At 33.8% G+C, this 11,699-nt stretch overlaps 1 protein-coding gene across 2 annotated transcripts; it reads left to right on the forward strand.

Moving 5' to 3' along the window:
• Window positions 1-5,680: 5,680 nt before the first annotated feature.
• LOC120251901 (ubiquitin-like-specific protease 1D) lies at window positions 5,681-7,624 on the forward strand. 2 transcript variants are annotated; one of them, XR_005533519.1, is made up of 6 exons: window positions 5,681-5,955; window positions 6,216-6,297; window positions 6,384-6,494; window positions 6,600-6,666; window positions 6,910-7,003; window positions 7,080-7,624. XR_005533519.1 is itself a non-coding variant. In XM_039260549.1 (5 exons), coding segments are annotated over exons 1-5 (324 nt in total). In that variant the 5' UTR covers window positions 5,681-5,893; the 3' UTR covers window positions 6,912-7,062. The 2 variants fall into 2 exon arrangements, 1 of the variants encoding a protein (XP_039116483.1); XM_039260549.1 differs by lacking the exon at window positions 7,080-7,624 and having other exon boundaries at window positions 6,910-7,062.
• The last annotated feature ends 4,075 nt before the right edge of the window (window positions 7,625-11,699 follow it).

The raw sequence follows: 11,699 nt of genomic DNA on the forward strand, positions 1-11,699 counted from the left end.
GCCCCTGTGGGTCGGGCACACGGGCATGGAGAATTTTCACACGCCCGTGTGGATGCGTTAGAGACAGCCAGAGGCTATCCCGAGAGCATACAGGGGCGTGTGCCTGCCCCTGTGAGCGGTCCTGTGGGAGTCACACGGGCATGGGTAATTTTCACATGCATGTGTGGATGCACAGAACGCCAAGAGGAGGGATTTTTCTTTAAGATATACTTATGCCTCTTCGTTCTTTAACTCCCAAACACTCAAATGACGCCTCCCCTCACTTTCTTGACCCCTCACCATCTATTTAAAAGTTCTAGGGTTGTTTTCTGACCGCATTCGAAGCTTTTCATCTCCATTTCGTCGGTAAGCCCTCATTCTCTTTTTCTTTCACCAATCTTGATTTATTTGGATTAAACTGGTGAATGTCGATTCGTTTCCATGTTTAAATGGTTGGTGTATGTTTTAGAGTAAATTTAGAACAAATTTTAGATGTATTTTTAGGGTTTTTACTTAGTAGCCATGTGGCTTTCACGCCCCGTGGATCCACACGGGCATGTGGAATTTCCACACGGCCATGTGGATTTCTGCAGAATTAGATTTTCAAGTAATTTGATTGATTCTCTTTCAATTCTTGCAGATATGGCTCCCAAAACAACGAAAGCGGCCTGTAAATGTCCCAGAGAGCAATCTCCTGAGCACCATGCTCGTTTTGAGTGCTTGTCCAAATTGAAGTTTGGACAGTATCATTTCCCAGTTGTGGGCACTTTGAGGTAGGTTCAGTTAGTGGACGACATGGCAGACGAGGTAGAGGAGCTTCTCTCTGTGGGTAGCTAGAGGAGGTTGTTGTCAATTCATGAGCCAGCTATCCGTATGTTAACGCTGGAGGTATTAGCGTCATTCGAGTTCGACCGATCATATTCTAGATTTCACAATATTAACGCCATATGGTTCTAAACGTTTGGACACCACTACAGTATGAGCGTCACATAGTTTTTGGTTCAGCTTGGATTGTACGACGAGGCTTTCATTGACACTAAGGAGTATGATCGATTACCGACTAACTATCCTGATAGTTTGACTCCTCAGAGAGCATACAGGACCTTATGTGGCTATGGTCAGCATGCGCCAGGAGTGTCGAAGGCTACATGCCTCTCCTGACTGAGCTACGGATATATTTACACATCCTGAGCAGATCGGTGAGCGGCCGTGGTGATAGTACCTAAGTTTTGAGCATACAAGACTTACTTTACTTACACTCCATGGTACAGAGTGAGCCGCTACATCTAGGGTACATCGTAGCAGGGTATCTGAGATATCAGGGCCACCGGGGTATAGTGTAGGGTTAGTCACGGTTAACCTTAGGTTTGGGACCATATGTTATAGGATTTCCACGACTCATTTAACATCAGTTAAGAGACATAATGATTGGTCTGCACTTGAAACAATAGTCCTAGGGAGAGCAATGTCTGGGTGCCCCACTTTTTATTGATTGCCTCTCCTATTATTCTCTTGCGTCTCTTTCTTATTTTCTTTTATTTCTGTTTGCATTGATATTGTTCACACCACTCTTGAATCATCTTCATCATAGTTAAACAGTAATCCTTGTGTTTTTTTATCACTATTCCCTGTGGATACGACTACCCACTCACTAAGGTATTTTATTACTTCAACAACCTGTATACTTGCATTATTCACTCGCAAGGAGTGTGTTAGGCTTGGAGGCTCAAACCATCTAAGGGCCCACCTATGCTTAGCTTGAACAATTCCAGGCCCAAATTGTTTCCATAGAGACCTAAAGTAAAATTGTTCATGCCTTCAACAAAAGTGCATCCCAAGCCAAATAAAATTGTGTTCATCGGAAGTAGCTATACAAGTTATATTCTGGATGAATACATCCTCTTCAAGCCTCCATAAGATAAGGAAGAGGTATGTCAAGCTAATAATGCAAAATAAGTGCTTCTTGGGAGGCAACCCAAATGTTTGTCTAATCTTTTACTTCTTAGTTAGTTTTGTTCATTATAGTTTTAGTATAGGTTCATTTGAATAACTTGATGATCATCTTGTGTCTACCATTTTTATTCCTCTATGATTTGATAGACTTGTCGCATGTTTAGCTTCTAATATTGAGCCCAAATGGTGTATATATCATTAGAATGTTGGAAGGGAAGTGTGTTCTATATATTTACAAGAAAATTAGAGTCTATAGGCACGCTTACTATAATAAAGGCCTTAACAAGGAGATAGAAGGGCTTAGGGGTGTCCTTACAGCCATAAGAGAGATGATAATACATCACAGAACAACTTGCGGTTATTCTTACGGCTCATAACCTCAAAAGTAAGGAAATTCCTGGTCTTACGAGTAGGCTTATGCCCGTAAGTTGGTTGTAAGAGTTGTAGCACAATATTGTAACAACGTATTATTCTAGAAGCACTGTAGTAAGTACTATAGCACTCGGCCAACACTACAAGAAATGTGCGTATTATCTACGTTATTTTATGCTACGACATTATTTTCGTAGTTAAAAACATGTTATTGTCTATATTTTGTTGATTTCGTAGAAGAAACTAAGTACTCCTAGGCATCAAGCAATTTCTACTTTCTAACAAACAATGCCCTACGAATAATTTTTCTTAACTACGATTGATTTCATACCTAAAACTGAAACTTTACGTCTACGAAAATATATCGTAGATAAAAGAGGATTAAACTTTAGAGTACGAATAATAAAACGTAGTAGAATATAAATATTTTTTTAGCGCAAAAAATTTATTGGCGACAAAACCATGGGTTACTGAAAAATTTTTTTGATAGCTACAATTTATTTTTGTAATAAAATGAGTTATTTTTATCTACTGAAAACAGATCGTAGTGAAAAATATTTAAGCACTAATTTAATATGTAAAAAAATTATATGTAAACATTATATATATATATTAAAAATATTTGAATGAAATTCTAAATAGTAAAATCAACCAACACATTATTTTTGATAAATTAATTTGTAAAAATATTTTTTTATGAGATTATATAGTTTAGAATAAATAATTATTAAACAAAAAAATTTGTAGAAATTAACTTTCACTAGTAAACCTACTTAAGAAATAAATATTTGATTTTTATTGTTGGTGGATAATTATTTGATTGTAATTATTTTTTTAAGAATATTTAAAAATGTTGTATTACAATATATTTGATATAATATATTTGATATTTCTATATTAGATAAAAAAATATTATTAAAAAGATAATATTATTATATAAATTAATGAAATTATAAGAAACTCATATAACATAGAAAAATTAATTGGCAGGTGAGAATTAACTAATAACTAATTATTTTTATATAAATCAATTTTTTTAGATGATTATATAATTTATGATAAATAATTATTATGATGATTTTTAAAAAAATTAACATTCACAAATAATAATGACTTCAAAAATAATATCATTAATAAAAAGGGGCCTATTTAAAATTTAGATTTTTCATTTGTTTTTCAATCAAATATATTCTTTTTTTCCATAGCCTCTCACCCCTTTCTTTTCCTCACCCTCCCCCTTCTTTTCATCCGCACCAAACCCTAGCACTTTTGTCACAAAACTTATTCATTCTAAGAGCATAGCCTCCTCCGCCCAAGGGAGGAGCTGAAATCTTAGCCCATGGATGCTCCATTCTCAGGTTGGCGTTTTCTTATCTTTCTTTTTGATGTTATTTGTTTGATGTTTTGATGAAAAGTTTGGGTTTTGATGAGTGGGGAATCTTGATCTGGGGTTTTAATTTGTTTTTGTTTGGAAAAATAGATTTTTTTTTTTTTTGAGTTAGAGATTGGAGATTTTTTTCTTGAGGTTTTTGATGGTTTTCATGTGTGTTTTTCATGGATTTCTTTTTGTGATGGATTGAGCGTTGTAAGTTTTGGTGCAATTTAGGGTTTTATTTGTGTTTTTAATTTTTTATTTTCGTTGAAAGTTTAGGTTTTTGATCTGTTTGCTTATGCTTCTTCTTGAACGAACTAAGGTTCCTTTTTTTCCATAAAGTTTTTTTTAATTCGTTTTCTTGAATTTGATCTTATGTGAGAATTTTATTTCATTTTATTGTATTTAAGGTAGATTTAAATATTTAAATATATTTCTTGATCAGGGATAAGATTTTAATTTTAGTATTGGATTATCTTTAGAAAAATGCATGTTGTTCCTCTTGTTGAAATTGAAAAAATCACCTGGTTGGCTTCTTTTTCTTTCATGCTTTCTTTTGTTTGGTTGGTTCATTATTTATGATGTTCAATATGTCTTAAATTAAGGATAACACTATTTATCTGATACAATGTGTTTGCGTGCAAAAGACCATAACCATTCCATAAAGTTGAAATTTTGTCACCATAACTTGAATTAAACACAAATAGGCTACTGTATCTTTTTTGTTTAAAAAAGAATGAACTTATGGTTTATGTAGATAATATATTCCATTTTTGACAATTGATTTGTGTTGTATTATCACCTTCTGTTTGATCTTATTTCTGAGAGGTTGTCTTTCTCTCAAGGTTTCTCGAGTGCTCTTGTTTTAAGAGGTTGAGTTCCCTGTCCTTGAATCTGAAGCATTGTTCATTAGAAAAGTAGGGGAGGAGATCACTCAGCAGGTGCGTGCTCTTGTGGCCTTGAGAATTGTTGCAAATGGAGTAGCTTGATGTGTTCTCTGACCATTTTTTGTTGTATGTTTAGTTGTGCAATTTTGAGGATAAGGGTGGTCATCATGTTGTATTGAGGTCTGAAATCACTCCTTCCTTGGCTAGGCTTGTAAGCAAGCAAGGGTATCAATACAAAAAGTTAAAAAGAAACCTATGTTGTTAAAAAGAAGAAAGTTCTCTCATCCCTTTTTTTCTCTATATACTGTTGATATACATATATGATACATCTATTGAAAAATTGAAGTGAGATAATTTTTCAAGTACATGTTTCCATCCAATCAAATTGTAGCATGTGCTAATGCTATGTTCATAGGCTTTTTGTGATTTTTTTATTGGAATTAAGTTTCCTTGAGGATAAATACATGCCAATGTTTGTTTTGTATATTATGTTATTTTTTTCTTTGGAAAAAACACAAATTGCGAGTAGCAAATAAAATAAATGTAGTTTTAACTCTATCTTGTTGTTTGTGGAATGATCTCGCTTCCTGTTGATGTAAGTCACCACTAAAATTAGTCAAATATTTTCAGTTTTATTATTTTTTGGGTTTGCTTATATTTGTGCATGTGTTTGTTTTGTTGATTATGGCTGATTTTTTATGTGCATGGTTGCTCACACAAACATGCTACTTTTTTGTTTGAAACATGGACTAGAGTACCAAGGACAATGAATGAGATAGTGCTTGAGGAGACTTCAACCACAAAGAACTTTCATCAGCGTAAAAAAAGGCATTCGCAAAGGATTCAGAGTAGTAGAACATTGTATTCAAATGACGAGAGCATGATAGATACTAATAAGTTTAAATTTTATTTTGAGTAAGTTATATTGTTTTGAGCTATTTATTCTAATATAGCTATAAATGGTTTTAATTGTTATTTGGTAATATGTCCTTTTTTTAATTAATGTAGGCATCTATGGAAAAATTTATCTGAAGAAAATAGGAGGTCTTCTATATGTCTTGACTCTTTATGGTTCTCAATGTACAAGAGCAAGGTGACAAAGGACAAGGTGCTCAAGTGGATCAAAATGAAGAAGATACTTAAAAAAAAAAATATGTGTTTATTCCCATTGTTTGTTGGTGAACTCTATTCCATATAAAAATTCTTTTTTTTTCCACTTGGTGTGCCTTAATTCATTTAATGTGTTTTTTTTAATGAAAGGGGACACTGGAGCCTTCTTATCCTTTGCAACTTTTGTGAAAATAGGCAACCAAACATTGAGAAGCCTTTCATGTTACTATTAGATTCACTTCATCAAGCAAATCCAAAGAGGTTGGAGCCAGATATAAGAAGGTATGCACTTGTTTTCCACCTTTCTTTTCCTTTAGATAAATTTCCAGTTTTTTTTTTCTTTTTTTTGTGACGAGTATCTTGAGGGCTTACTATTATCCTTAAAACTTAAATAATGAATTAATATTGTTTAGTTTGTTTATAGACACAAGCCAAATTTATTGAATAAACTTAAATTATGTTTTTATACGTCATTGCTTTATTTCATTATTCAACTAAGTTTATTTGTCAATTTACACATATTTATATATTTTTTGTATCAGATTTGTATTGGACATTTGTCGAACTGAGGCAAGAGATGAGAATAAAGCGGCTATATCCAAGATTCCTCTTCTTATTCCCAATGTGACCATTTTTTGCCACATATCTTTATATATAGCATTGCATTATTTAATATAATGACACAACTTTTAACAATGTTACTATGATAGGTTCCGCAACAAAGAAATGGTGTGGATTGTGGCATCTTTGTTCTCTACTACATATATTTATTTGTCCAAAATGTCCCTACAAATTTTGCTTTAGATGGCTACCCATATTTTGTAAGTTAGCCTTTAATAATGAATTGTGTATTTATACATTATAGCATTTAAAAACTTATTCACATTGCTAACATTGAGTTATTTTTTATTTATTGTTTTCTTCAGCTTAAGCGAGATTGGTTTTGTCAAGATGACATAGAAAACTTTCGGACAGAAATTCAATTTTTTGGATGTAAGTTGGAAATTATTTACTTACCTTTGTTTATTTTGTGGATGCTTTTAATATTAGCTAAATAAACATAGTTAAAATGTATACTTTGTATTTATTATAGTCATCTTTACTACATTGGATGTTTATACTATATAAGTTTTTTTTTTGTTTTATATTTTGCATACATGTATTTTGTTAATCATTATTAGTAATGTGTTTTTATATTACTTGATTTCAACAATCTGTTGAACTTTTCTTTTACAGGAAAGGGCTAAAAAAAGCAAAAGTAAGCAGATCGTACATGAAAACACCCCATAATCAAGGATCCAAATCCTTTGTTGTTGTTCGTCATGAACTTGTAAGATCTAAACTTAACTTTCAATCTTATAAATAGAGTTTATATATAGTCACTTTTGTTTTTTCCCATGACATAGATGAAGAAGGATGATGAAAGTGTAATAGATGAACAACATGAGTGTAATAGGATTGAATTGTATAAAAGCACTCACTATAAGAAAGGAAAAGGATGGACATCTTTAGAAGCAAAAACAAACTACGTGAGTTAATTATGATATCTATATAGATTTTTATTTATATTATTGAAAGTTTATGTATACTTTTTTTTTGTGAATTTAGTGTGCAATGCAACAAAAGTTTAAGAAAGCTATAGATGAGAATTAGGATGTTGACGTTGACAAAATTTGTGATGAGGTTCTTGGCACTCGATCTGGGTATATTAAAGGATTAGGTTATGGTCCAAAGCCAAATGCTTCAAGATGTGGACATGCTAAGATCATCAAAGATCTTGAAGAAGAAAAAAATATGTGGAAAAAGAAATATGAAGTTGAGGTTCTTGAAAATAAAACCAATCGAGCTCAATTGACAAAGCATGAAAAAATGTTAAGGCAGATATTAGGAGCAAAATATGATGAGCATGAAGAAAATAGTAAAAGGTATTATATGATTATGTTTACCACATTATGATGCAACTTAATAAAAGTTTTTATTTGATATTTTTCATTTATTGTGCAGTGGAGATAAAAAAGGTGATCACCAAGTTTAATCACTATATGGTTGTTGTAATTTTCTCAGGTTTGATATCTTTGGTATTTACTTCTTTTTGCTTGGATAACAAACTTATTCTAAGAGTAACTTTTAAATAAAAATTTAAGTTTTTTTTTTTATGAAATATTATATGTGATATATATATATAGTAATTTTATTTTATAATTTATTGCAGGAAAAGTATTGACAAAGGAGTGGGACACAAATTTGCATGGATTTCTTTTATGATACAATTGGTAGAGACAAGTTAGCATTGATACTTTGGTCTTTTGATGCTTTTGTATTTGGATGGTAACTTAGTTTTTGGAATGATTGTAGACCAAATGGTTCTATTGAACATGTTACTTTTGGATACCTTTGAATTCAATATTTATATTAACAATGAATTATTAGCACTATTTTTATATTAATATTGCAGTGAAAATTTAAACCATTGCCTACAATTTGTTAAACATTGATTGCAAAAATAATTGTAGCTAACAAGATAAAATCACTACGAAAATGAAAATTGTAGACAAATCCCACAATTCTCTACGAAAAATTATGGTAGAGAAAGCATAATGGAACAAGACAAATCCACTATTCTCAATGAAATTTTTTGTAACTAAATTTCGTAGAGAATTACGGAAACCATTGCCTACAATTTTATTCGTAGCAAATAATCTTTTATCTCCACGATTTTTTAAATTTAGCCACAAATTTCATTTACATTTCTCTACGAAAATAACGTAGAGAAAGGTTCCAAGTTTGGGCTACGAAAACTGGAAATCGTAGCTAAATACTATTACCTACGGGGCATTCTCTACGTTTGGATCTACGATTTCTTTTCGTAGATGATAATTTTTACCTACGATTTTAATATATTTCCCTACAAATGTTTACCGTAGACATTAGTCAAGTTTCTTGTAGTGCAAAAATTACAAAGACATCATTGCAGGAATGTTCAAAAGCTATGAAGGTGGCAAATCTAACTCCGAAGAAAACAAAGCCACCAACGGACTTTGAATGAGGACATTGTAGCTTGAAGAGCAATCAATCATCATCGTAGGTTTCCTTTAGCCATTTCTTTGCTTTTCTTTTTAATTTTTGTAGTTTGTTTTTATTTTTATGGAGCTATAATGACAACTCTTATCTTGTAGGATTTTAATGAAAGATTATTGCTAAAGTTCTTTTAATTTGGCGGCCGGTCTAAAATATTGAAGCTAGACCTATACTTCACAGAGTGGGTGAATAAGAGTTATCCATGCCCAGGCTTGAGGTTCAATTATTCAAAGCATCGTCAATAAACCGGGGAAGTACTAGTTTCACTCCTCCTTTGAATTTCATTTCATATCTTTCTTTATTTATGTTTTATTGCATGCATTGGGGATAGTGTATGATTTAAGTGGTTAGGGGAGAGGGGTTTAGGATTCATTGCTAACTCTTTTACATGCCAAGTATGACTTATGACAACGCCCCTTGCATATGTCCCGCAAGTGCACGGGTTTGTCGAAGTAATAAAATCCCAGATGAGTGGGGTATCATATCCACAGGGAGTAGGGAATAAAAACACTTAAATTGTTTCTTAACTAAGTGAAAGATGAATAGTGATATGTGTGACAAGATGTGAAATAACAAAAGTAAAAGAACAAGAAAGAGAGCACAAGTAAAGGAGAAGGTAAAGCAATCGATATAAATGGGGTACCGGGATATTGTTCCGCCGAGGACAATCGTTTCAAGTACAAGAACCCTCTATTATACTTTCTAACTGATGCAATGATGAGTCGTGGAGATCCTTGAATACATGGTCCCAAATCTAAGGTCAACCATGCCTAACTCTATACATGTCCCAGAGGAGAAATTGAATAATCTCTCAACCTCGCACTCGAATAGAATTGCAATGAGCTCTAGGGATTCCAAGTGATAAATCCTCTTCTTAGATGTAGACCTAACCCTTTGGTCCAGGTGGAAGGTCCCTAACCACAATTAAGCCCTAGGTGCTAAAATCACTTCAACGCTTCACTCCGTTACGCCCGCAACTAAGCCCCAGCGGAAGGTCATCTTTTAGCCCATTCACTCTACTATGACCGCAAAGAACTTGAGGAAATGGAGGTAGAATAAATCACACCAGAGGGGAAAAGGGACGCTCCACTACCTCTTGACTCACCTTCTCAACCCTCTCCAATCTATCTTTGTCTAACTCTCGTGGTGTGTCACTCACTCACAAGGGTTACCAACAAGAACTCTCAACCCTAGTGTCACTCTAAGGGAGTATTCATACAATCAAGCATTTAAGATTGGAACTGAAATAAAACATCAATTAATTGAAATCATAATAAAGAGGTTCAATAAAACAAATATATCCTAGGGTTCACAAATACCCAAGTACCAATTAAGGGGTTTAGCTCTCCATGGAGCTAATTACAATCAATGAAATCAAATGTAAAAGCAAAGAATCCATAGAAAACCCTCTCGATAGTCGTGGCGATGGTCTTGTGGAGAGTCCTCTACTCGTCCAAGGGTCCTTTTGTCCTGCCTAGGATACACCTCGCCGGATCAGTGCCGATAAAAGCTCTCCCACTAACCTTCTTCCAAACGGAGTGCCATGTTAGAGCCGTAGAATCTCTCCAAATCCCTATCTAATACCTCTCCAAACCCTAGCCGCCGCCCTCTCTCAAGTCATGGAAAAGATGGAGAAAAAAATCCTGAAATCGGGGATGAAATCGGCCTTAAATAGAGCTGGAATCGGGAATCCACACGCCCATGTGAGCGCCCCTGTGGATTTTTTGCACGGGCATGTGGAATTTCCACACGCCCGTGTGGATTATCTGTTTTCATCCTTCTTCGGCCGGCTGTGAACAGTACCTGCTACAGTGTTTTGCTACATTGCCCTGCTGCAGTACCGACCCAAAACACTCCCGAATCCATGCTTTCATCGAGTTAACATAAACGGGCACACGTTTACGTCGTAGATCGCTTTTTTTCTTCAATAACGGACATGATGGTGGAGATCTTGCTATACATGCACAAGCCAGAATGCTTGAATGTGACTGCCGTTGTGCCCCTCCAAATCGTTGTGCTAACTTGAATACGAGGAGGTTGGCACACATTCCCGCATTTTGAACCCGACTTATGTCTTCACGTTTGAACCTTCTCAAGATTTCCTCCAAATGGTGCATTTACGATCCACATTAGCTTCTTTCTCTAATACTCGGCCTCACAATCCTATCTGCATGAAAGTAATATAAATACACACATATTAGCGTTAAAACCTGATAAAAGTAATGCTCATCATAAGGAAAGAACACTTCGTATTCTTATCACACAAGCACTTATCAACTTATGATGGTGCATTTGTAATGTAGTAGGAGTTTCATAGTATTAAAGTGGACACATGCGAGTTTGTTCTATTTTGAGTTCTATTTTTTTTAGTGTGCACTCTATTCTTGGCTATTGTGCGTGAAAGCTACTGTATTCTAGTAAAAGATGTGGTAAGAGCTACCTCTCTTAAGCGTAAAAGCCGCTCAACGAGCGCTCGTGGGAAAAGGCTACTTTAGGAGTTGTGTGAAGCTACCACCTTCCAAATAAGAAGTTCTTTGTGGAATGTTTGCTAGTAAAGTCCTCTAGGTCAAAAAGTGAAGTAGAGAGTTGTAACACGCACAATGATAACCTTGAATAGAGTGCTCACTATTTTTGTTTATAATTGTTTCTTTTTGCTTAAGGACAAGAAAAAGCTTAAGTGTGGGGGAATTTGACAAGTGTTTGAATGAATGTATTTTATTATTATTATTATTATTATTATTATTATTACTATTACTATTACTATTACTATTATTATTCATAGCACTTTGCATGTAATTATTGAATATATGATTAAATTGTTACTTAATTCACTTCTATTTCATATTCAAGATAGAATGACATATTGATAAAGAGGAACAAGTTTGAGATGATTTGAGCTAATTTTGGAAGAAGATATAGTTTTTAGAGTGACTTATGGGCGAGCTTAC

Source organism: Dioscorea cayenensis, chromosome 20, assembly GCF_009730915.1.
Source record: "Dioscorea cayenensis subsp. rotundata cultivar TDr96_F1 chromosome 20, TDr96_F1_v2_PseudoChromosome.rev07_lg8_w22 25.fasta, whole genome shotgun sequence".
Lineage (NCBI taxonomy): Eukaryota > Viridiplantae > Streptophyta > Magnoliopsida > Dioscoreales > Dioscoreaceae > Dioscorea > Dioscorea cayenensis.